This window comes from Citrus clementina, unplaced genomic scaffold (assembly GCF_000493195.1).
Source record: "Citrus clementina cultivar Clemenules unplaced genomic scaffold, Citrus_clementina_v1.0 scaffold_4, whole genome shotgun sequence".
NCBI lineage: Eukaryota > Viridiplantae > Streptophyta > Magnoliopsida > Sapindales > Rutaceae > Citrus > Citrus x clementina.
The window spans coordinates 19,178,397-19,203,381 of NW_006262274.1; the positions used below are offsets into that span (position 1 = coordinate 19,178,397).

A 24,985-nucleotide genomic window follows, 5' to 3' on the forward strand; every position below is an offset into this window, starting at 1 on the left:
TAGTGGCCACATGCTTGTTGGTTTATAGTCAACTGCTGATCATGTGCTTACCATTAAAGTCTTGTACGCATACAAGTTTAGATATTAAGATTTTAACCACTTTCCCAATCGGATCATGCCACGGTTTCAGCATGCATTTTGATGGGTTTAATCATTTCGAACGAGATTTAATTACTAATTGGAAGCAGAGATGTGTCAGTTTGTAATCTCAGAAACAGGTTTCAGATGATATTTGTTAAAAGTGGTGATACGAGATCACGCACAGTAAGTGTTCGACAAAATGATTGACAGAATAAAAAATAAAAAAAAAATCGCAGCCTCAAATTGTAAAGAGCAAGCTTAGGACTCTACAGAGGAACAATCAAGATGGTGAGATTAATTGGACTGGAAAACAAAGGCTGCAACTGAAATTACAGGGAGTGACGCTCAATAGAACATTGCGCAAGAGCCAAGGACTAAAATCCAGGTTCTAATTCAGTTGATTCAATATATGCATGAAACTAATTGAGAGCATGAATTATTCTTAATCATAGCTCTATTATACCTTTGCATGAGAGATGCTTGGAAATTCTTTAATAACATGCATGTTTCAATATCGTGCATGATATATTTGTTGAAATTGAATATTATCCCTTGGAATTCGTTGATAATGTTCCTTTACAAAATTAGCTTGTTAGAATGGGCTTCATTCATAATTCAAGATTAAATGCTATTATATTGCAAATGAAGTAATTTAATATTTTCTAACAACATGCTTGACATAATGTTAACAGTTCCGATTTATTATGGCTAATTATTCAGCTTCGTTATGGCTAATTGGATGTGTAATGCTGCTACCATCATTATTTTACTGATGTATTTATATTTCGTGATTGATTGTTCTCTTTTCATCGAGCTCAAGATATAAAGTCTGTCCAAAAGAGCAATCGATTTGCGGTATTATCAATGTTCAATTTCTTAAAATAAAGATTACACATATAGTTAAATTCATTTGGTGGTAAGCATAGAAAATCCACGGATCTTTGGTTTCTTCAAGATATTTCTTGCTGGTTTTACACCCCATCAATCAATCATGCCGCTAGTTTTCATGTGAAGAATATGCAGGGAATTCTGTTATGCAATTTCACTACAAAATGTCAATTTTGATACATTTGCGAATGAGGCAAGCTATGCACATGGAAGGAGACATTGATGCAAAAAGTTGCATCTTAATCAGGTCAGAAATTTTAACAAATTTATGTCTTGATGTCTACATGAAAACATGCATTTGCGGCCTTTATTTGCAGCTATAGTATTTACCTACTAGTAATTTATCAAATGAGGATAGTTTGTACATGTCAAACTGATAGAGCTCATATTAAAGCTAGTGATATAACTCAATCAACTTGATATCTAGAAAGTTGCTCAATATGAGAATGATTTATGAAAGGGCGAGCAGCTAATCTACTAAGGCAAGAAAATGCCCACTTCTGCTCGGTCAAACGAAAGACCAGCAGCTAATCTACGAAGGCAAGTGAGTGCTTGCTTCTGCTCGGTCAACGAAAGACCAGCAGCTAATCTACGAAGGCAAGTGAGTGCCTGCCTCTGCTCGGTCAACGAAAGACCAGCAGCTAATCTACGAAGGCAAGTGAGTGCCTGCCTCTGCTCGGTCAACGAAAGACCAGCAGCTAATCTACGAAGGCAAGTGAGTGCTTGCTTCTGCTCGGTCAACGAAAGACCAGCAGCTAATCTACGAAAGCAAGTAAGTGCCTGTCTCTGCTCGGTCAATGAAAGACCAGCAGCTAATCTACGAAGGCAAGTGAGTGCTTGCTTCTGCTCGGTCAACGAAAGACCAGCAGCTAATCTACGAAAGTAAGTAAGTGCCTGTCTCTGCTCGGTCAACGAAAGACCAGCAGCTAATCTACGAAAGTAAGTAAGTGCCTGTCTCTGCTCGGTCAACGAAAGACCAGCAGCTAATCTGCTAAGGCAAGTGAGTGCCTGCTTCTGCTCGGTCAACGAAAGACCAGCAGCTAATTCTGCAAAAAATCTGCTAAGGCAAGTAAGTGCCTGCTTCTGCTCGGTCAACGAAAGACCAGCAGCTAATTCTGTAAAAAATCTGCTAAGGCAAATAAGTACCTGCTTCTGCTCGGTCAACCAGAGACCAGCAACAAATTCTACAAAAAATCTGCTAAGGCAAGTACGTGCCTGCTTCTGCTCGGTCAACAAGAGACCAGCAGCTAATTCTACAAAAAATCTGCTAAGGCAAGTAAGTGCCTGCTTCTGCTCGGTCAACGAAAGACCAGCAACTAATTCTGCAAAAAATTTGCTAAGGCAAGTAAGTGCCTGCTTCTGCTCGGTTAACGAAAGACCAGCAGCTAATTCTGCAAAAAATCTGCTAAGGCAAGTTGGTGCCTATTCCTGCTCGGTCGTCTAAAGGACCTGCAGCTAACGTCTATAAAATTTTACTAAGGCAAACATGGGCCAACTTCTGCTCGGTCGTTTGAAGGACCAGCAGCCATATCTTGCAAAATTTGCCAAAGTAAAGATTTGCCCAAACCTGCTCAGTCGTGTGAGGACAATTGGGAAAAATTCGAAAAAAATATTCCTAAGGCATAAGTTTGCCAAAATTATAAACTTTATAGTTTCCAGTATTGATTTGTTTTACTCTCAACACTAGAAACTGAGGGACTGGTGTTTGAGGAATTAAATAGAGCGACCATGATCTCCTCCAAGAGAAAGTGAGCAAATGGTTGAGCAGGTCACCTCGACCAGGTGCTATGAGGTGGAGCAGATCACCTCGACCAGGTGCTATGAGGTGGAGCAGATCACCTCGACCAGGTGCTATGAGGTGGAGCAGATCACCTCGACCAGGTGCTATGAGGTGGAGTAGATCACCTCCACCATGTGCTATGAGCTTGACCAGATCACCTCAACCAGGTGGTCTAAACTTGAGCAGATCACCTCGGCCAAGTGATGACCAGGAATAAAGACTCAGTTAAAATAAACCACCACAAAGCTCCTCCGAAAAATCAGGGCACGAATTTGATCAATTAATGGTTATTGTCACGATCTAAGGCCGTGGGTGTGGGGTATTTTAAAAAGACCCCGAGAAAACCACGTGAGGAGGGCTCTTTTTCTCTGGATCTGACTGAGAAATTCTTTCTGGATACTCTATTTTTACTTTTCTGCAAATTATTCAAAAAGCTTTTGGTTAAAAAGCAATGTTTATTAAGCCATATGAAAAATGGCATATTTGGTTTTTCCTGTAAACCCCATAACTGACTTGAGCGTTGGAGGGTTTACGCCGGAAAAACTTCCGGCACCTCTGACCATTCTCTGTAATTTCAGGTACTTATTGATCGTCAGCTTGAAGATTATATACTCATGAATGTTCTGCTCATAGTCAGAGAATATTCTTAGAGATCAACCAGCAGCTTCCCACCAAACAAATTTAATGCTGATGCAGGGATCTGATATTGAGTCTCTAACCAATTGGTTTAGATTTCGGCATCAACATATGTATTTTATAGAATTTAATATAATAATATAAATCCTAAGACAGGTATGTATTTCATAAAATTTTATTTAATAATATAAGTCTCAAGACATGATATGTATATTTAATTGTAAATATCTATCTAATATCTGCTATGATAACAATTATAAATTATGTAAGTCTAATGCAAAGAAATAATCTTATGTTTTTAATTTTATGAAAATTTTCAAATAATTTTCATTGTTGTTTTTGTTTATAAAATAATATATTTAATCTTTCAGACAAACTTCTGTCACACTGGATAAGTGTCTAGAGTTCCTCTCACATGGGATAGTTCACGGTTCATTTTTTAATATAAAGATGAGTAAGTTAAAAATAAAAAATATGAATTTCAATATGTATATATTAAAAATATTCCAATTTGAAATTTTAAAGTGCAGAATCATTCGAAAAAACGCATAAACTATACAATTTAAACGCTTTAAGTTTTAAGATTTTAAAATTCTGCAGTTTCAAAATTTTCTCGAACTTTTCCCGTACTTTAATATATATATATATATATATATATTCAGTTTGAACTACCATTGTATTAAAATGAGTTATCCCCTCGTTGAAAAGCTATTCAGTGGCTATAACAAGAATTATTTTTTTTTCGCATTGTCCATTATTTTTCATTTTTATTTTTTAAATTTCTGAGTATCTCTCGTTCTCGCAGTGACGATCGAGCTTAAATGTGCCCGACAATAACACTGCCATTTTTTTTTCTGGTCTTGAACTCAAGTTATATCATACAAAGTGCATGGTATTTCTCATATTGTATCATACATTATTTCACGTATATTCTAAATAAATTGAACGAGGCACAAAATACGTTAACGTAAATTAACAAGAATTTTACCAGAAACAAGAACTAAAAAGTTCAATTCCTTTCATCAATGGTCAAAATCCACCAAGCCTTAAAAAGTTTTTTAAAATGTATAAGATCTACTTAACAACTATCACGTCGTCTTATTATTAGGATTGATGTCAAACTATCTTTTTGTAAATTAATTATCTTTAAATTACCTCTTTACTCCTAAAAATCTCAATTTACCCTTTTTTCAGATTAAAAAAAAATTATAAGCTAACCTCATTCTGCTCGTACGGATAACTTAAAATTTTCAAAAATAAAAAATTAAGTTAAAGATATTCCATTCACGAGAGATAATTCAATATTTATTATTATCTAATTAATCCATGGATTTTCCCTTGTTATTATTTAATCCATGAGAGAATTGTGATGCAAATAGCTTGATGTGATGACTAAGGCCATGCACAGGCACAATGTGTGCTCCGATACGCTGCCCAAAGTAATCAGATTATGAAGGTTCTTTACAACTTTTGTGAAAAATAACAAATTAACGGCACTAAACTACTTCTACAACTAGTGTAATTTGATAAGGTTTGCGACAAAATGAAACGATACTAATCAGTCCTATAGTTCTACCCATAATGCTGCCCCATTTTCCACGGTTGCCTATACAGATTGCAGGTAATTTCTCTCCCTATGGCTTATTGGAAATTTTGAACAAATGACAGTTTCAGCATTGGACAAACTGTGCTTTGCAAATAAGCAACCTTATTCTGGCTAAAATGGAGAACCCCACTAACCAAATATAAGCACAAGCAAAGTAGTCTTCTCTTCCTTTGTACATTGTTGCAGATTAAACAGCATCTTACCTATGAGCAGATGCGTGTGGCATAGGATATGGCATGGGAGACACATTCATTGGTGCACCAGGAACCACTGTTCCTGGGACTGTAGCTCTGACACCGTATGCCATGTGTGCTGGGGCAGGAAGATTCACCGGAGTGCCAACAGCTGAGACAAGGGGTCCTCCTATTGGTTGACCCATGGTTGGAGCTCCATACATGCCCACACCTGGTGGCCCAGCTGAGTGTTGAGGAGGTTGTTTGCTAGATTTTCCAGAGGAACCTCCTCCACCTGAACCATTAGTTTGACCAGTAATAGGTCCCTGCGGTGCTGAAATGTCTCCATTGTTAACACTGGTGATATCATGAATGCTTGATCGCCTTCTATCTTTGTTCATCGAGTTCAAACGAATGAAGTATTTTTGAGCATGGCTTGCCACCTGTGTTGGCGTTCTCGTAACTACAAAGTTACGAGATATACTTCGCCAATCACCTTTCCCATATTTGTCCAAACCGAGAAGAAATAACCTGTTTAAATAAGGAATTAGAACTGACCAATAAAATCGCTATTTCAATTTTCAAGTCACTTAAAAAGCAGGTGATGACCAAGGATAAGGTCACATCATAACTTATCCATGGATACAATCAGATGCTAGAAATGCAATGAGTTTTAAGAGTCTTTTGACAAAAATAAATTCAAATGCCAAACTCACTCACCCAAGAGGTCGTGAAAGATATGCTCATGGCTGATTCTATCATAATGGAAATAAGTGACTAATTTTATGAAACCCAAGATCTGCAAAGGTGTTTTTCAAGAAGTTTAAGTCCAGCATATAGGCAAAAGCAACCATTATTGAGTTTGTTCTCAATATGAGCGAACTTGATTTTACATAGACTTGAAAAATGCACTTTATTCTTGCTTCTACATATTCTGTTTCTAGTCAAATGTCTTCCTTCAAATTTCTAAATAAAATTTCTGAGCCTCTGAAGACAAGATCACTTTAACAGAATAGAGAACAGAAGGCCAGGGAAGGATGGCGGTACTAGGTACACTTCACTACAATCCAGCAGTACAAACCAACCCACTAGTGCAGAACTCGCTGGAGAAACTAGCTCCTCAAAAGCACTAAACTCAATAGGCTTTGAGCAAGCAATCGTGCCTCTATTCAAAATCCCATGCAAAACTACCCATGATGCAAACCCCTTATTTCTTCAAAGGAAATGACAAATATATTAGCAGACAAAGAAGTTACAAAAAAAGTGTGACTGTCATTCCACAAAAAGTAAAATGAACAAAAATAGAAAAAATTATAGGAGAGAACCCAAAAGGCCAAAACATAAACATAAACATCATTTACAACAATAAGAGAACCCATGATGCAAAAATGTTTTTACAGTACAGAAATTCAGGCGTAATCCTTATTTTATTGGCCAAATTTTACCAACGATTTGTACTGTTCACGCCAAAAGCAACTGCCAAATTTGCTTCATCAGAACTCTCCTATCAAAGACAATTTTCAAGTAGAATCAAGGTTTATGCAGGCAAAGGGGAGGGCTTAGTTGAATATAAGGTTCTGAGAAAATGCACATCTTGTGAAGCCTGCCATTTAGTAATAATAATGACACTGATAAACCCATATGAAACCTCACTATCTCAAGACCCTTTTTCCTTTAAGCAATTTAATCTTTTCACTATAGAATTCAAACTCAAATGAACTTAACCTATGTGGGCAAAATAAGCATAACTGAAAAAGAGGAAATTTATTACCATGAATAGTCCAAGAAGAGTTTACTGAATGATAGCAACTAATTGACGTGGAAGCCATCCCAAAAAAAAAAAAAAAACACATCACAACACAAAAGAGTTCATCACCAGGTTGATTGATGACATAGCAATGTGGTTTAGCAAGGCAAACCTTCACGCTTCAAATTCTTTCAGACAACACTCAGAAAATAAACAAAGTAGATAGGTCTAAAATGTTGTGACCAACTTAAAAGTTTTAAGCAGTCATCAGTTGAGACAACCAAGGAGAAGGCATTCACCATTATCCATGAGCCTTTCGTTGGCATTGTTTCCATCAGCTTATCATGTAAGAGTTACATTCAATCTAGAATGGCCAACATGGTCACAGGCACTCAGACACGCAAATTGTTCACTCCAAAATAACAATCAACCAAAATTCAATTGCTAACATGCAGAAGTGAAATTGCTACAATGCAACTTAAGGCTATAGTTCAATCATTTTAATATGGCAATATAATGAGGAAGTTCATAAACAAATCATGAGGATATCAGGTATGCAGAGTTTCAAAAGTCAACTTTATGCCAAACCATGATGTTTTCTGAAGGTTGAATCAGTGTTCATGTATCTCTCATAGCATAATAAAGTGCTGAGTTTCACAGGCATCACAGAAGAAATTTCAAAAACAATTTATAACAATGCCCAAGGAGAAAACTGTAAAACAGAAAGTAACATGGTGCAGCATTAAATGCTTGAGCATAAATTATATACATAAACTCTGTACCAAACCCACAAAGCATAAGAGTTAACCTCAAATATCTAATAACCGCACTCATCATGTTATCAAAGTTGATACTTCCAAACAAGATCCAATTTGATAGTGGAAGAACAATAAACAAAGTTTTAGACTTCACGGTTAATATAATTTCAAATAAGAAATGAGCAGACTTCGTCATAGAAGAAAAGGGAAATTAATACAAAGAGGGAAAGACAATCTGAGATCCTAAAGCTAAAATGGATAAGCAAATGTTAAACTTTCACAAGCCATTGTTTTTGAAATCACATCACCATGGTCGAAGCTCTATGCTCCTCTCCCATCAGCATAAACTCCCATATACAAATTTAATCCACATATAATTCCAATTGAATATGTAAGTCCCTCTGTAATTCATACAACACTAAAATTGAGATCTACCACTATCCAATTCGCGGTTTTGAAAGGTTCAGGTGAAACTACAGATTCACTGTCAATCAGATAGTTACCAATTTCATATCATTTCACACTACATGACCGCATCGGCATAGCCTCATCATCTGTCAATTATTTAATGGCAGCAACTCGGAAATAAGGAAGCTGTGCACAATATCCAAGCTAGCCACAACTAATTTAACAACAGTCAACTGAGATCCCTATATCCGGCAAAAAGTAACTTTTTAAAAATGATGACTATAGAAGCTGCCATAGATTCTAAAGCAGTGCCGCAGTACAATACTCTTAACAGTAAGAAACAACTAAATCCCAATTGCATTCTGAAATTCACGGAAGCCAAAAAAAGACACGAAACACTGAAGTAACACCACAGAAAGCATTGCTAACCTAAATATTTATATTAATACAGAGAAAACATATAAACAATTAACAATAATAAATTAACCTGTGCTCATCCTCCGTCCAAGCAATTCCCTTACGACGTTCCTGATCTGACCTTGAAGATTTATTTCCATTGGACTCACTGTTAAAATGTCCATAGTGGCCACCCTTCTTACCATTACTCGTTCCCTCATCACCAGCATGGCTCATTGATCCATCAGAAGATGAATTATAGCTAGGAAGAGGAACACAACCAGATTCAATGCGGTTAACATCATCCACCAGAAGCTCATAGTGCTGCTTAATCTCTTCTAGAGATTTCCCAGGTACATCAGCTGCAATTTTCTCCCATCGATCTGAAGCATCCTCTGGATAAGATACCAGGGCATTCTCAAATGCCTTATCCTGCTCTTTAGTCCAAACAGAGCTACTGCCTACTTCATCAACAGTCATCTGGTCTAGCCTTGTTTGAATTCAGTAACCAAATACTACCCACAAGAAGAACAGAAAACCAACCCACAGAACCGTGCTCTAAAATCTAGTCTAACCTATAACTCATAGAAAAATAATGGTGTTTCTAAACTAGCACGGGTCTTGAAAAACAGATCGAATTACATCGACCGTGGATGTCACCGAAAAACAGATTTGATGGTAGACGATAAAACAGAAATTGCAGAAAAGTCGCTGTGTCAGAGTATGGAGGTAAGCAAGAAGAGAGACAAACAGGCCCCAGAAAAGCCAAGGAAGCTGAACCAGTGATTACCTCCAATAAAAATCAGAAAACACCACTGGAGTATGTGAAGAATTCAATGGTGATTTGCTCCACAATTCAAAAATTGGACTCTTGTGAATTGCTGACCTATTGATAAATGAAAAGCCAACAAAGTTCAGTTAGACCATGAGAAATATCTAAAAATCATAAAACCGTAGATGCAGTAAATGGAAATATAACTGTAACAGTGAATTCTATAAGGTAGGAATTAGGGTTTGGATAGTGAAAGGTATGAAAGATACAGTAGAGAAACAAAACAAAGAAGAAAAACCTAGAAGTCTATAATGCATAGAAAGAAGTATTCAAATTTTCAATTTGCAATTCCACCAAAACCCAGTAAACCAAAAGCTTTACTTGACAACAACACTTTTAACCGCACAGGCCCACAGAAATATATTCCATTATAACCCTCAGTGCTTTTAAACCTTCTATTTTACAGCATCCTCTCCAGTACCCTTCAATCTTTGTTTTCGTCTGCCAATTTACCAGACAGTAGAATCAACAGTAATTACATATGCACTCCTCAATTAATGACAGCAAACTCCATAACATTTGACATTGTCATATCAAAATACATGAACTTGTGGCAGAGCCAATCTAACTATCTATGGTCAACTCTACATCCAACCAAAATTCAATTAAAACATCAAATACAACTAAAAAGAAAAATCAAGAACTTGGAAATATTAGTCTAAGATGGCTTGTTAAAGTTTCACCATTTACGACAAATTCCTTTTAAGGGCCAAAAAAAAAAAAAGATAATAACTGAAACCTCTAATTGAGATTATGAATCCTAAGGAAAAAAACCTTTCTAAAAATGGTAGCTATACATTGTCAGTTTACAAGGATCCAAACAGTAAAACCCACTATCTGATACCTGGGTTTTGAACCACAGACTGAAAACGCCCACTTATGATGTTTAATGATTCGCTTAAGAATCCAACCAATAATTTCTTGATTCAACTACTGATTAGAAACCACCCCATAAAACTTTGTTTTCTTCTTACTATTCAACCTAAAGAGTGATTTACTAACAGTACAAAATGCCAAACAAAAAATAAAATAAAAATAAGAGATTACCAACAACACATAGTACAAGCACTATCACGATTCTGACACTTCACCAAGACTGAAAAATCCTCTCCTCCAAAATTATCTTGACTGAAGTAATTAAGTGAATAAGCACCAAAGTTGAAAAAAACCAAACCTTTACAGTGCAAAATTACTACCCCATGTCCTATCCTTCTCCCATCTCCGTTAAAATTTATAATCAAACCATATTATAAGTTCAAATTCCTGGCAAAAATTTAGACGTAAAAGAACAAAAATTGGGAGTATCCAGAACTCCAGGATAGAATCAAGAAAAAACCCATGAAAGCAACCCCCCCAAAAAAAAACAAATTCGAAGGTAAAGAAAATTTACAATTACAAAGGGTAGGCATAGAAATTATAATTGACGTTGATGGGTTTATGCCGAAAATATCATGGAAATGGAGGGTCTTACTGGTCCCATCATCCAACAACAACTACTTGCTACAAATAGAGACAGCTGGGATTGAAAAAAGCCTCACTCACTTGTCACTCCATCAGCCTTCAGCCTTCAGCCTAACAACAACTTGCACACTGGAATCTGCAAAGCAATACGTCCCCATTAAATATCTGACACAAGACAACAACGTTTAGTGAAGAAAAAGAGGGCTAGCAGCCCAAACTTTTTCTCGTTTTCAAGGACATACACAATAGGAAACTGAAAATCAGTTTTCTTTCTTTCTTTCTTTTCTTTCTTTTTTTTTTTTTTCTCTTTCTTTGCAAAACATAACCAAAAAAAAAAAACAAATTGATATTAATTAATTTGCCAGTCAATGATATAACCATTAGCACTTGGTTGCAGAGAATATAATATATTATTATTATATATGTCATATGAGAACAAATTTAATACCTTTTTTTCATTTCTTTCCCCCTTTTTCCCGTTCTAAGAAAGAGCAGGCAGGAAAATTGAAGCAAAAGCTTCATTATGTTTCCATTTTTCACCAAGAAAACGAGTCAAAGCAAAACTTGTCACTCACTTTTACATTTTTTTTTTTATTTTACTTTGGACAGAAAATACTATAAATCAAAATTGTTGTCATACACGTGGAGTATTATGTAACACTACTCGTATTCATTTAGGAATACAGTTAAAACAATACCTTAACTATTTAGTTTTTTTAGATAAACCTAAGGAATAATATTTTAAAATAATTTCAAAACAAAAACCCACAATAATAAATAAGGATAAGACTTTCAAAATTTATATGGTGGCTTGGGGGACTCGTGTGTTTTTACTTTAATAAGTTTACAATAGTGCGAATAAGATTATTAAAATACGATAAAAATATCTGATGGGTTGATTCGATGATGAATGAAGTTTTTGAATTTCAATTTGAATTTTTCACTATAATTTTAAATTATTTGACTTTTTATTGTAATTTGTAAACCAAAAGATGCTATTTAAAATCGATTTTTGTCTTTTCATATTCTTTAAATGTTGAAACTTAAGCCGCTAATATTTATATTGTAGGGTTTTTTTTTTTCACTTTGATATTTATTTGATTTGTCTGTTAATTTTAGTTTAAAAAATACTAAATATTCAATAGTCAAACAAATTTAATGTGTAGGTGCGGACCATTGTATTTTGGGTCTTCCTAAGTTACAATTAATTTAACTTATAATTAAACAAAAAATTTACAATTAAACAAAAATTATTTACTGATCTACCTGATCTTACAATTTTGCTCCTCATTTTGTACTGAAAAAAATATTTATAAATTATAATTAATACAACTTAAAAGAACCCTTATATTTTATACCGATATCTTACTCGTCCAATCAAAAGACATAAAAAATTATATCCGCAACTGATTTTTTTTATTAAATGAAAATAAATTAGAATCCGAAATCGTATTCTAACGTAATACTCCCGTGGGCCTGAAGCCCAGAATCAGTGGGGATTATTATTATTATTTTTTTCTTTTTCCGCCATTCCCGATAATGCGAAAAAGTCTAAATACGTTGCGCAGAACAGTACAAATTAAAAAGTATGCCAATGATTAGATACCACGTAAGCAAAATGTGGGGGGTTCACAAGTTGGTCGGTTAAATGAGGCCCGCGGTTTTAATTATGTTCCGGCTTATCCTGTCCCCACCCCTGTCATAATTTGTTTTCATTAGTTGATTTTACCGCAACTCTTTCGTGACAAATATAATAGCTATTTAAACTTATTAAAATTTTTATTATATTTTTTTAAATTAAAATTTTTATTATGAAAATATAATTTGAGCAATTAGTTTTTTATCTTATTATCTCTCCGTTCGTCTCTCTCTTATAAAAGATTTATAAATTTATTATAATAGATAAAGTAAATATTGTATTTAACAAACAAAATTATTCACAAAATTAATAAATTTAGCTCTATTATAATCTGAAACAAAATGAAAGGGACAATATTTATCACATAAAAACAAAAACACAAGTTTTTGTATCATGTTGAATCTATTAAAAAAAGGCCAAAACTACTTTGCACAGTGGTTCCGTACCCCATTCATTTGCCATTTTTTCAAGGGGTTATTTTTACATACCTCCCCTGAGGTTTCACCTAATTTCAGTTTAATAGAAAGTATCTCCGTATTTTTACTCCCCTCCCCTGCAGTTAGTATTTCTATCAGTATAATATCAGTATATAAGGTTACAATTGTAAAAGCGCATTTAAAATTTAAAAAACTTAAAAAGTTAGCTGTAGTGGCATTGGTAAGTGCGAAATACCATTGCATCAGTCCATTTCATTACCCAAAAGAAAAATCTCTTCACGAAAGTGTAAATCTTACGAAAAGCTCATCACTCACACAAACATTCACCCCTCAGCAGCTTAAGTGTGAAAACAAGCGAGTGTTATTGAGTTTGAGGATCAAGAATCATCACCATTTTGAACTTACCCATGAAGAAGACAAGCTTCGATGCTAATAGAAGACTGCTGAGGAGCGTGTTTCCGCGGCTTTTCACGGCTCCAATACCAGTTGAGGCTGCGTTTTTCCTCTCTCCCCGTGAGCCGAGAAGATGCTGATAGAAGACTGCCGACGAGCGCAGTCCGTGGCCAATCGAGGAGGCGTTTCCGCGGCTTCGATCGGTGGCTTTCCGGACACTTTCCGACGGCAAAGACGGCATGGAGATGACCAGCGACTCAAGGGCTTTCGATCGGTACCAAGCTCGACTGAAACGGTGGCCCAAAATTGGAGATCCGACCGGATCACGGTCGCGGGTCGGGTTGGATCCGATTCTTTTTCCTCTCTCTCCCCGTGAGCTTATCTCTTTTCTTTTTCTTTTTTTCTCTCTATATAAATGGCTGGGCAAAAGTCAAAGAAAATATGGTGTGGGTGTTTGTACTCAAAATTCACTTATAATCATGTCCGAATGATTAGAAAAATTGGTGTTGTTATGTTGTGGATGTTTGTTGTAAAAGATTAATGGGTTTCAATGTATGTTGAATTTGTAGAAAATTTATTTTTTATATTAATTAATTTAATTTTATTCCATGGCTTCTGCACTCCTATTCTCCTGTGCAATGGAGAAGAAAATTTTTTTGACCCCAGATCTCCAACTTCTAAGCACCGAGAAATTTATGTTTGATTTCAATATTTTTGGCTTTTGAATAGCTTTTGAATATGCTTGCACTGTCAACTTTGCTGGAAAATTGTACCTGTCAGCTTTTAAAGGGTATTTTCGTCCTCTTGTTAGTCTACTAACAGTCAACTGACGGAAATACTAACTGCAGGGGAGGGGAGTAAAAATACGGAGATACTTTCTATTAAACTGAAATTAGGTGAAACCTCAGGGGAGGTATGTAAAAATAACCCTTTTTCCAAGTCAGCGTTGGATATAATCCGACGGCTGGAAATGAAACATGTAGAGATGTAGGGGTAACCAAAGAAACAAGTAATGGGCCGGTCACTGGATTGGTAAAAGAGTATAGGGAAATAAAAAATATTAACACATTAAAAATTTGTGATTAAATGGCTACCTCCGGCAAAAATCTTAGAATCCAGATTTTCGAATAAGCCAAAAAAAGAACGGCAACAACAGTTTGGAATCGAAGCGGCGACGACAATGGCTACTTCCTGCAACAGTGGCCTCTTTAATTTGAGTTTGTTCGGTAAGTTTCTGTCAAAATTCGTAAATGGATAATGGATTGATGGGTTTAGTAGTAATTGTAGAAGATTATAGGATATATCTTGTTGAGCGATTAGACTCGTTAACATTAGGAATGAAATTGGAATGAAAATTGACAAAATGTTAATGAGAATGTGGTTCGTTAAAAATGGCAATACAATGTTTGTTAAAATGCCTCAAAGAATACAGTATGTTGTGTAGGCTTAATTTTGGTATTATTTTACTTGAATCAAAATCTAAGAGTGTTGGCAACTGGTATTATCAGTTGAATATTGGAAATGGTATAGTGTAATGGATGGTTATCAGCGAAAGGTGTATTCACAGCAAATAGTGGGCCGACAATGGAGCAATTGTCGCACAAAGCACATAAGGTGTGTTTTGTGAGAAAAGTGTGTGTCGCATATGTGTTTAGTGCGACAGGCATCCATGGCAGATTAACACATTAAGTGTTTCTTGTGATCTAATTTTTAAATAATTTTTATGTTATTAACAAATTATGTTGTGTTATTGTTACAAATACAATGGAAGATGATGACACTGTTGGTTCGTTTGAGATATGTATTGTGGATGAGTTTAGAGTCAATGGAATATGGAAAAAGATAGCACAAATTAGACCAACTCAAGGTAGAGGCCGAAGGTGTCTCCGACAAACGATGAGCCTATAAATATTATAGACGCCGAGGATGGTGGATATGGTGCTTATAATCATTGTTTTGAAGAATGGAAAGATACTCACAGCGAAAGATGTCGTGGAGAGGTTATAAATTACACAAGCAGCCTAGCTTCAGTTAGATGATGAAGTAAGTTTTCACACAGGGGATTGGTGGTTGGCAAATGAAAAATGATGTAGAAAATGTATACTTAAGTATGCTGTGGATTGTATATTCGTAGGATAGGAATATTTGTGGCATATTTATTTCCTTATGTATTGTCGATTACATATGTAATAGGTTGAAAGTAGTTCTACAACTTAGGAGGTATTTATTTTTTTAGAAATACCAGCTTATGCGTTCAAAGAAATGAGCAATAACAAACCGACATAAGGAGGTAATAGTTGCAAAAAACTTCGTGCAAGCGTCGTGGTAGTGGTTGGAGTTAGATTGAGACGCATTTTCCCATGATAAAGTCGTAAATGGTTGCGAATGATCAGGTTATGTGTTTGTTTAGAGTAAATAATTGTCGAAAAAATAAATTTATTTTTAAGGAGATTTGTCATGTGCATGTAGGGTAACATACACATATGCTTTGCAAGGATATTAAAGGAGATCGTGAGTTGTTCGCAAAGCTGAACATGTACCACTTACTTGTGTAGTGATTTCATAGGAGACAATAAACGTCTTGATATGAGCAATTTACTGTGGTGCGTTTACTAAGGAATATTGTTCCATATTGATCCATATTTAATATATAGTAAAAATGAAAAAATTGAATATATGGTTATTTTAGAAAGTATGCACAGTTAAGAAACAAATATTTGTAGTAATAGAAGTATCCACATATATCGTTTGGAACACTTATATAACATATTTAATATAATTAATATATTATGGGGAGAAAATAACAAACAGATGACTTATTAACCCATGTTGTGGTCATAAGTTTGAGTTTTAGCTTTTATTAGTTAGCGTAACAAAATGCGTGTCTTATGTTGTACATATCGATATTATTTGTGAAGTATAAAATAAGCAGCGATTGGATTGAAAATAATCCGATACGGATGAATTTAGTCGTTTACGAAGTAGTCACATTGATTGGGATATAATTCATAGTGTACACATGAAATGTGGTACGTTATTATGCCAAAAAAAAAAAATGAATATGTATATATGAACACATGCGGTGTATAACAGATCTTCCTATGTTACCGCGGTGCTGACATACCACAAAATTTTGTCCTTTTTGGATTAATTACACTACAATGCTTGTTTTAATCAAAATTTAAAAAAAAATCCAATAATCTGACATTATGACTCATTAGTCCTACTTGTTTTATTTTGTTAAACTTAAATGAAAATGTGAGGATTTATTATAATTATTAATTGAGACACCCACCATCGAAGTTTTACAAACAAAATTTAGTCCATACACTTAATAAACTGTGAAGTATATCCCTGATAAAAATAATTGAGTTATTTTTAATAAATAAAAAAATTAAAACGATATAAAATAATTGATTGAATTCTTTACATGGCCACTACATTCACTTCCATATCGCTAGCAATTAGCAACTAAATTGTATTAGTAACTCAAAATTATTGGAAATGAGATGTGAAAAAAGATTCTGAAATACGTGTGGAGTGTACAATGAATTTGCCTCCAAATTTTGATTAAAAGATTGTAAACTTATTTATTAAGGTCGTAGATGTAAGAATAAATGAGGAGACAGTTGGTACACTCCCTCTCACTTGTTGATACGTTCGTGTTAAGCATAAAAGAATTAAGAATCGGTAAAATAATATAATCTTATTGCACGTATAAATTATTTAGTGTATAATGAATAAGTAAAATTGAAAAAATATTAACTTCAAATTATGAACAAGAGATCCAATTCATACAACATACGTTATTTAAAAACATGGTTTTTAATTAATACAAGGTTTAACTATATATTGAAAAAATTATTTAATAAGAAAGAATATTAATTTAAATATATTATTTCAACTATAAGAAAAAAATGAAGTTGTCGGTGAGTTTTTTTGTGGTCATTTGACACACTATGTAATGTATTGCATTTGATGCATTACATTACGATGTGTGTGATTAACGGGTATTAATCTGTAATATTTATATCATTATTATTGAGGTTAGTAATAATGTGAGATTAATATTATTAAAATTTATTAATATTTGAGTATTGATTATTTGTTATATTAAATATTTGAAAATATTTACATTTTATATACTAATAATTATAATATAATTAAGTAACGTAATATGATATTATATTTACTTTTTTAATATTTAAGTATTTAGTGTTAGGTATATTAAACTGTTAATTAATAGTTAAATTTATTTATTAATTACTATAATATAATTAAATAATGTAATATTATGTTATAAAATTTTTATATAATATTTAAGTACTTATGATGAGTTATTTTAGCTTAATAAATATTAATCAATTTTAACTGAATTATTGTTTATAATATAATTAAGTAATACATGATTTAATTAAAAATTGAAAAGAATAAAAATATTTCATTTTATTGGAAAAAAATAGTTAATCCTATCAACTAACCGACTGCATAGTTTCCTTTTAAGCCTTCCACAACTCAGCTGAATGAGTCTGCCCAACCCATCTCACATACTGCTTATTTTTGTGCATCTGTCAATTCCGACACCACAGCTGCTAGCCTATCTGGAGCACACCTAATGAGAAATTTAGCTTCCGAGCCGACATATTTCTCTACTCGGTAATGCTGACTTATATATTTACTTTTTCTCTACTGTGGCAAACTCTTAAATTGTAGCCCAATTTCCTTGCGAACCTGGAAAATTGCATTTCACATGCTTCAGTCATTCCTTACAACACTTTAAAGTGCATGCATTACATTAACAAGAATACTTCCAACTTTCCTCACCTCTTTCGTAATGCATGCCCTTCCATCCATTGTCTTAATTTGCCATACAGCTTCCCCACTAGTCAATTTCAATAAAAAAAACATAACTCATTATGATGTTGCGCTACAGACAAATACTCTCTTTGGTTATCATGTACTATATATGGACTATATATAATGGGATAACGTTATATTCCAATACTTACAAATAGCTTACAAATCCATAGTTGCAATGACCATCTTTGTTTCTTTCAACGTTGTCATCATCTGAACATTCATTGCAGCTTCGAGAATCCCACTCTTTTTGCTTGCGACTACACCCCCATTCCATTCCTACAATGTATTTGCACCATAATCTATCACAAATTCTGCTTTTGGTTATCAAACAATTGTATATTGCAATCACCTATAGGCTGAATTACTTAAATTTTATGAAACGATAAAAAAATGAGACAAATAACTTGCAACTCCTACATCAACTACATTTAACAAAGTATATTGGAAAAATCTAATGTACCTGCTACACAACCAACCATCAGTATTCAATTCACCAACTGAAATCAGCTACCTGAACACTTATACATGGAATCCAATCATAATTTCCGTAAAACATGTTCATTATTTATTGTTGACATCATTTTCAATGCCATTGTTCAACATGCAGGAAAGTATATAGTTTCCCAACAATGAAATCAGATTCCGACTCTTTTCACCCCTAAACTGTGATTACTAAGTTCATGCTCACTGCGTCAAGCAATATTTTCTAGAAAAAATCTCTACTTAGAAGGTTTTATTTCATCATTTGAGAAATTACTAACATATCGGAATTCAAGACATAATATATTCCCATTTTCTACTTTGTCCTCCCAATTTCTATTTTACAATCAACCCTAACATCTAATGCCCATTTACACTTCTTCATGCCTACCCAGTCAAATATGATGTACTAATTATGCACATGGATGCAAATTTAAAGTGAAATTTCATTTTCCATCATCCACATACCTCAACGTCGCAATAACCCACTCGCTAGGCACTAATTGGTACCAAATTGCAAGTATATGATATACACCGACTTTTGGAGAGTATATCTCTGCTCACTATACTCCACCATGACTCAAATGGTTGTATTCGATCATCGGATGCCAACACAATTGACTCAAACTGATGACATATATTCATCTAACGACGTAACCTAATCAATAAATAACTTCCCAATCTTCTTTGTCAACACTGACCTTATAATCGAAAACCTTGTTTTTCTGTAACAAAACCCAGCTTAAGAAGATTCAATTTTTCTGTTAATAGCTTTCGAATAACAATTTGAAGACAATAATGTCGACGACTGTCGCCTGTAAACTTCATCCGTGGGAACAATCGCAGATGCTGCATACACATACAAACCTTTTTTTTCTCCAATTTACAAGAGCTACGCCTTCAGCTGGTAACCCATTTTGCAAATGTTAAATCTCGGCCGTTGGATACCTTTCTTCACAATCTAACGGCTCCATCGCTATAAGACAAATGACTGGGGTACCAAACCCACGACGCAAGATAGCTGGATCCTTAAAAAAATAATTTTGTCAAATTTCGAAAGTACAAATTTTGGATGATAATAATAGACAAGAATGATAATGGTATAGTAAAAGGTAAGACAAAAATAAAATTAATTTAACAGGAAAGAACAAGAAAGAAAATTTGAAAGAAAAATAATCTAGTTTAGACTTTGACCATTATCATAGTAGAGAAAGAAAGTAGTTAATCAAGAGTGGTTTTATAATTTTTGAGAATTATAGAATTAAAATAATAAGTTCTCATTTTATAATTATTTTAATTACAAAAAATAGGTGTTGAAAGAAAATTAATGAGTTCAAATAATCTCACTCTAATATAATTCATAAAAGGATTTCTTAAATTAAAATTCTTTTACTTAACTTTTCACCCATCCATAAATCCAAATCCAATGATAGATGAACGTTGATTCAAATGCGATCGTCCACTTAACAAAAAAAGAACGCAGTGAGGGCGACTAATGGTCATAGTGGTGAGTTTATGCCTAATTTTTGAGTTTATGTAAGGATTCAAATAATTTTTTCTTATATAAAAGCGGTGGGTGCTCGTAAATAGTGGAAACAATTTTAAATAAGTTTTGATAAGCCTCTAAATTGTACTATAAATAGATATTTAAATTTGTGATTAACCAAAATCTCTATATTGTAACCAATTTAAAATAATAATAATAATTTTTTTGTCAATATTAATTTTTAAATTAATATTAAAAGTAAAAATAATGTTTTAAATTTCAAACTGAAATTCGAGCCTCTTTTTTTTCTTTTTGTTTTCAAACACCTATTTTAAGATCACATTTAGAAAACTTAAATTGAGGAATTCTAATTGCATGTTTGGTATGGCTCATTTGATAACCATAACTGCTTATTTAATTTTATAAGATCTTTTTAAAATTTTAGTATTGTTTGGTTAATTTTTGAGTGTAACTTTTAGAGAATAAGGTTCCATTTAGTAGCTCTTTTAAACATAGCTTATTTAAGTCGAACTTTTATTAATAAATTTTTTACAAGTTGAGTTTTTACTTTAAAAAATTTAGTTGTTTAGCTGTTAATAAGATGTTTTATTAAAAATTATAAAATTACTTTTTTTAATAGAAAATAGGGAGCCTAGCAAAACGCTAAGGCATAATCAAATGAGGGCGCCCCAATCCTATATAATCATGGTACAACCAAAGATAAAGCCCCACAGGCGGGGTCTAGGAATAATGTAAGCTTAAAGGCATCGTTACGGTAAGATTAGCAAGATAATCAGCTACAAAATTAAACTCGCGGTAGCTATGTCTCAAGATAATCTACCAATCCTTGTTTAGAAAATCTTTAATACCTCATAGTAGAGAAGAGTAAGCATTTGTAGTATGAGTAGTGTGGCTCAAGAGTTGAATCATATAAAGATTGTCCACTTCAATCTATAGCATTCAAAATCCTCTCTCCCAAGCCATTTTAAGGCCATGAAACATCCCTCATAATTCTGCTTCCAAGATAGAGCAATGACCAAGGTTAATGTTGAAGCCTCTACAAAAGGAACCACGATAATCACGAATGAGACCTCTAGCGCTGGCAATCCCCAATCTCTTCAAAGCCCCAAAGCCCCATCCGTATTAAGCTTAAACCATGGCCAAGAAGGAGATTGCCATAGGAGCCAAGTCTTAATTTTATCCAGACCTTTGCGGAGTAGTGTTGAGTTAACCCTTCGAATTTCTTCACACTAGATGAGAGTATTTTATACCATATTAGCCTTGCTACTAGAGATGGTACCATGAATAAATTTATTCCTCCAACACCATAATTTCCAAGTCGCCACTCTAAAATACACAACCAATCCAAATGGTGATCAATGTGCTAAGAATTTTGCATGCTGCACATAAGTCAATCACATAAATGCAGGGAGAAAAAATCATGTTGAAATCTTTGAGGAACCAAAGCCACCCATACGTTTTTTGCAAATAAGCAATCATGTAAAGCATGCAAAGCATCCTCTACATTGTGTTCACATCTCAAGTAATTCATTTCGTCAATAATGTGTCTTTTATAAAGTTCCCAATGGGTTTTTAGTCTATTGTGGACAAAATACCACATAAAGGTACAAATCTTTTGGGGACACTTCCACTTCCAAATGGTATCCTAAATGCGAGTGTTTTCACTAGGTATGATTGGAGTCATATGTATATAGGCAGATTTCACCGTGAAAGTACCCGATCTTGACAAACTCTAATATATTTGATCAGCATCGCCATTAATCCTTAGAGGCATGGTGGCAGCAATTTTAAGGATCATGTGATTAGAGATAAAGGGAGCAAACATATACTACAATCATGTTCTTTAAGAGTCCACATGTTCAGCCACCAACATGTTCACCATTTCATGAGGAATGGACAATTAAAGTAGAATAGCTTGGAATGGACAATTAAAGTAGAATAGCTTGCCAGGTTACGGGAATCATCAAGTCAAATATGAAGCCAAAGTTTAGTTGTTCTACCATTGCTCAATGACCAACGAATCCCACTTAAAACATCCTTCCAAACATCTCCCAATACTTTCTATAAATAAAAGCCATATTTAATAGGCAACTCAATAGGAATGTTATGTAAATCAACACTATACTTAGTTAAGATAACTTGAATCTAGAAATTGTTTGGAGAAGAGACCATACTCCAACTAATCTTCATTAATAAAGCATTATTCATATGGCTAAGATTCTTGAAAATAAGCCCTCTACAAGCTTTTGATTTGCATAACGTGTTCTGGTTATTAAAATGGACCTTTTTATTTTCAGCCGTGCCACCCCAAATAAAGCTTCGACAAACTAAGTCAATTTTTTTTATGTATGCTGGTAGGGATTTTAATAGTTTGCATCGAAAAGATGGGAAGAGCTTAAATTACAGATTTCGCAAGAGTCACCCTCCCAGCAAAAGAGAGGTGTTTTGCGCTCCAACCCGATAAGCGTTGCTCAACATGTTCAAGGATTAAATAATAAGTCTTCTTATTGACCCGAGAGTGAAGAAGTGGCGTTCCAAGATACTTTCCCAAATTATCAGTTTTAGAAAAACCAATGGAATTGCCAATCGCATGGGCCATGGTAGTGGAAACATTTAGAGAGAAAAAAAAAACTTGAGTTTTACCTTTACTAACCTTTTCACCCAAAGCTGCACATAAATTATCAAGGACTCCATTAATAATTAGAGCTTGATCACAGCTAGCTTCTGCCAGGAAAAGTAAGTCATCGGCAAAAAATAAATGTGTGATTATGATGCCATTATGGGTGAGCTTGACAGGCTTCCACTTTCCTTCCTACACCACTTTGCAAATACCATGACTAAGTCTTTCAATGCATAAGACAAAAATATAAGGGGAAATATGATCACCTTGTCTTATGCCTCTCGAAGGAGTAAAGCTTTCCGTGAGCTCCCTATTCTATAAAAGTTGTATCAAAGCTGAGGTAATGCACTCTATAATAATTTGGATAAACTCAAGAGGCAAGCAACTCTTACTAAAATGTCAAAAATGAAATCCCACTTCAAAAAATCATAAGCCTTCTCCAAGTCGACTTTGATCGCGATTTGTCCAACTTTTTTTTTTTTTTTGCATTAAGTGAATTCTCCATCTCCTATGAATAAAACTAGTCTGAGTGAAACCAATAATATTAAGGAGGATTTCTTTCAATCTATTAGCAATAAGCTTTGTAATGGTTTTATAAGCAACTCGTACAAAGACTAATTGGCTGAAACATTTTAAAGGTAGTAGGATTACTAGTCTTTGGAATGAGTACAATAAAGGCTCTATTTAGTTTAGATGGAATAATGCTGCCATAGAAAACATCTTCAACAACTTTGCAAAGAGAGAGACCTACAATTTGCCAGTGGCTATGGAAAAAAATTACATGTAGACAATTGACCCTTGGGCCATTTAAAGGCTTCATACTAAAAACGATATCATGAATTTCAGCCTTTTTAACATCTCTTGCAATAGCTCTCAAAGCATTATCATCGAGGGTTCGTTATGCACTATAAGTGGAACCTTGATGATGGTGCAATCTAACTCTAGAATAAAGTTGCTTGAAAAAAATGATTGCATGAGTTTTAAGCTCCTCTGTATCATAAAGCCTCTTACCCTTCTCATCTTTAATCATAACAATTTTATTATTCCTCCTTCATTGGATAGTTTTTTGGTGAAAAAAAGAAGTGTTGCGGTCCCCCCCATTGAATCTAGTCTTTTTTAGATTTTTGGAACCACAAAATCTTTTCCTGGGTTAAGACTTCCTCTAATTCGCGCTTCAAGGACACCTTAAGTCGTTGAAGAGATTCAGAGCAATGAGTTTCAACGGCTTTTTGAACGCCACCAATCCTTGACAAAAAATTCCATTTCCTATTAAAATGTTCCCAAAGACATTAGAATTCCACTCCCTCACGAGCAGCTTGCACATAATCATTGCTCGTGCCCCAATTTGCAGCAACAAAGTTCTAGAGGGAGGAATTCATGAGCCAAGAAGCCAAGAATCTAAACGGTTTCAAGCCCACTTGGCCACTAAAACTTTTCCCATTTGGAACAAGTAAGGGTCTGTGATCAGAATGAATTGTCGGTAAATGTAAAGACTAGAGCGTTTGGGTAAAGACCAAATCATTCCTCATTACACAACACCTTGTCTAAACATTTATAAAGATTACCCGGAGACCCGGTGAAAGATAGATATTTGTAATTAAGATCATACAACTGGTGCTTATAAATTCAACCTTAAAAAAAAATTACAAATTCATATAGTTAGAGACGACACACCTTTTTTTTGTTTTTCAAATTAAGGATTATGTAATGGTATTAAAATCACCTCTTATAACCCATAGTCCTTGGATAGTGTTTGCAAGACTATCCAAATCCTCCCAAAAGTGTCGTTAGACCGAGTAAATTGGACTAGCATAAATTACGGCCACTCATGAAAAAGAGCCACCATCTTCTTTAATCTTCACATAAATAAACTGCTTGTGATTAAGATTAATTTCTATTATAAAATTGTTATTCCTAAGGAGCCAAATCTCCCATGAGAAACCAATAGCTTCAACCAGATGTGATTTATAAAACCCACTTCTAACAATAAACCAATCAGCCTTACAACCACTGATTTTTTGTTCAAACCAAGCAATTAGACACAATTTATAAGTGAAAACAAGTGTTCTGAAGGTTTGGAGGAATTCTTTCAAAGTCACTCCTTGACAATTCCAAAACATAAAGGAGTTAAACATAATAAAAAGAATAAAAAAATAAGACGGAAGCCCCTTACACATCGGGATCATCAACATGTTTGTTGATGCTGAAATCTGCTCGCCTTTGGACCGACCAGATTCTGTCACCAACGTTTGTGTTATCAACTGTCACTCGAACCACTGGGGT

The 24,985-nt window shown here is 34.2% G+C and overlaps 1 protein-coding gene and 1 long non-coding RNA gene across 7 annotated transcripts; both read right to left on the reverse strand.

Moving 5' to 3' along the window:
- Nucleotides 1-4,774: 4,774 nt before the first annotated feature.
- On the reverse strand, nt 4,775-11,302 carry LOC18043209 (transcription factor SRM1). Of its 6 annotated transcripts, XM_024185806.1 has the most exons (4): nt 11,215-11,302; nt 10,848-10,902; nt 8,565-9,359; nt 4,775-5,695 (listed from the first exon to the last, which is right to left on the reverse strand). In XM_024185806.1, exons 3-4 carry the CDS (start codon nt 8,951-8,953, stop codon nt 5,191-5,193), a joined length of 894 nt encoding a protein of 297 aa, XP_024041574.1. In that variant the 5' UTR covers nt 8,954-9,359; nt 10,848-10,902; nt 11,215-11,302; the 3' UTR covers nt 4,775-5,190. The 6 variants fall into 6 exon arrangements, with proteins under 6 accessions (XP_024041574.1, XP_006437649.1, XP_024041575.1 ...); XM_006437586.2 differs by lacking the exon at nt 11,215-11,302 and having other exon boundaries at nt 10,848-10,924; XM_024185807.1 differs by lacking the exon at nt 11,215-11,302 and having other exon boundaries at nt 10,777-10,848.
- Nucleotides 11,303-17,711: 6,409 nt separating this feature from the next.
- Nucleotides 17,712-19,429, reverse strand: LOC18043210. Its single transcript, XR_002906061.1, has 4 exons — nt 19,044-19,429; nt 18,245-18,371; nt 18,060-18,117; nt 17,712-17,966 (listed from the first exon to the last, which is right to left on the reverse strand). It is a non-coding gene; the product is annotated as an uncharacterized LOC18043210 (long non-coding RNA).
- Nucleotides 19,430-24,985: the final 5,556 nt, after the last annotated feature.

Coding starts and splice junctions, on each gene's coding strand:
- LOC18043209 (XM_024185806.1), bottom strand. CDS start 8,953: ATGACTGTTGATGAAGTAGGCAGTAGCTCTGTTTGGACTAAAGAGCAG. Junction 5,696..8,564: donor TGGACGGAGGATGAGCACAG/GTTAATTTATTA, acceptor TTATTTAAACAG/GTTATTTCTTCTCGGTTTGG.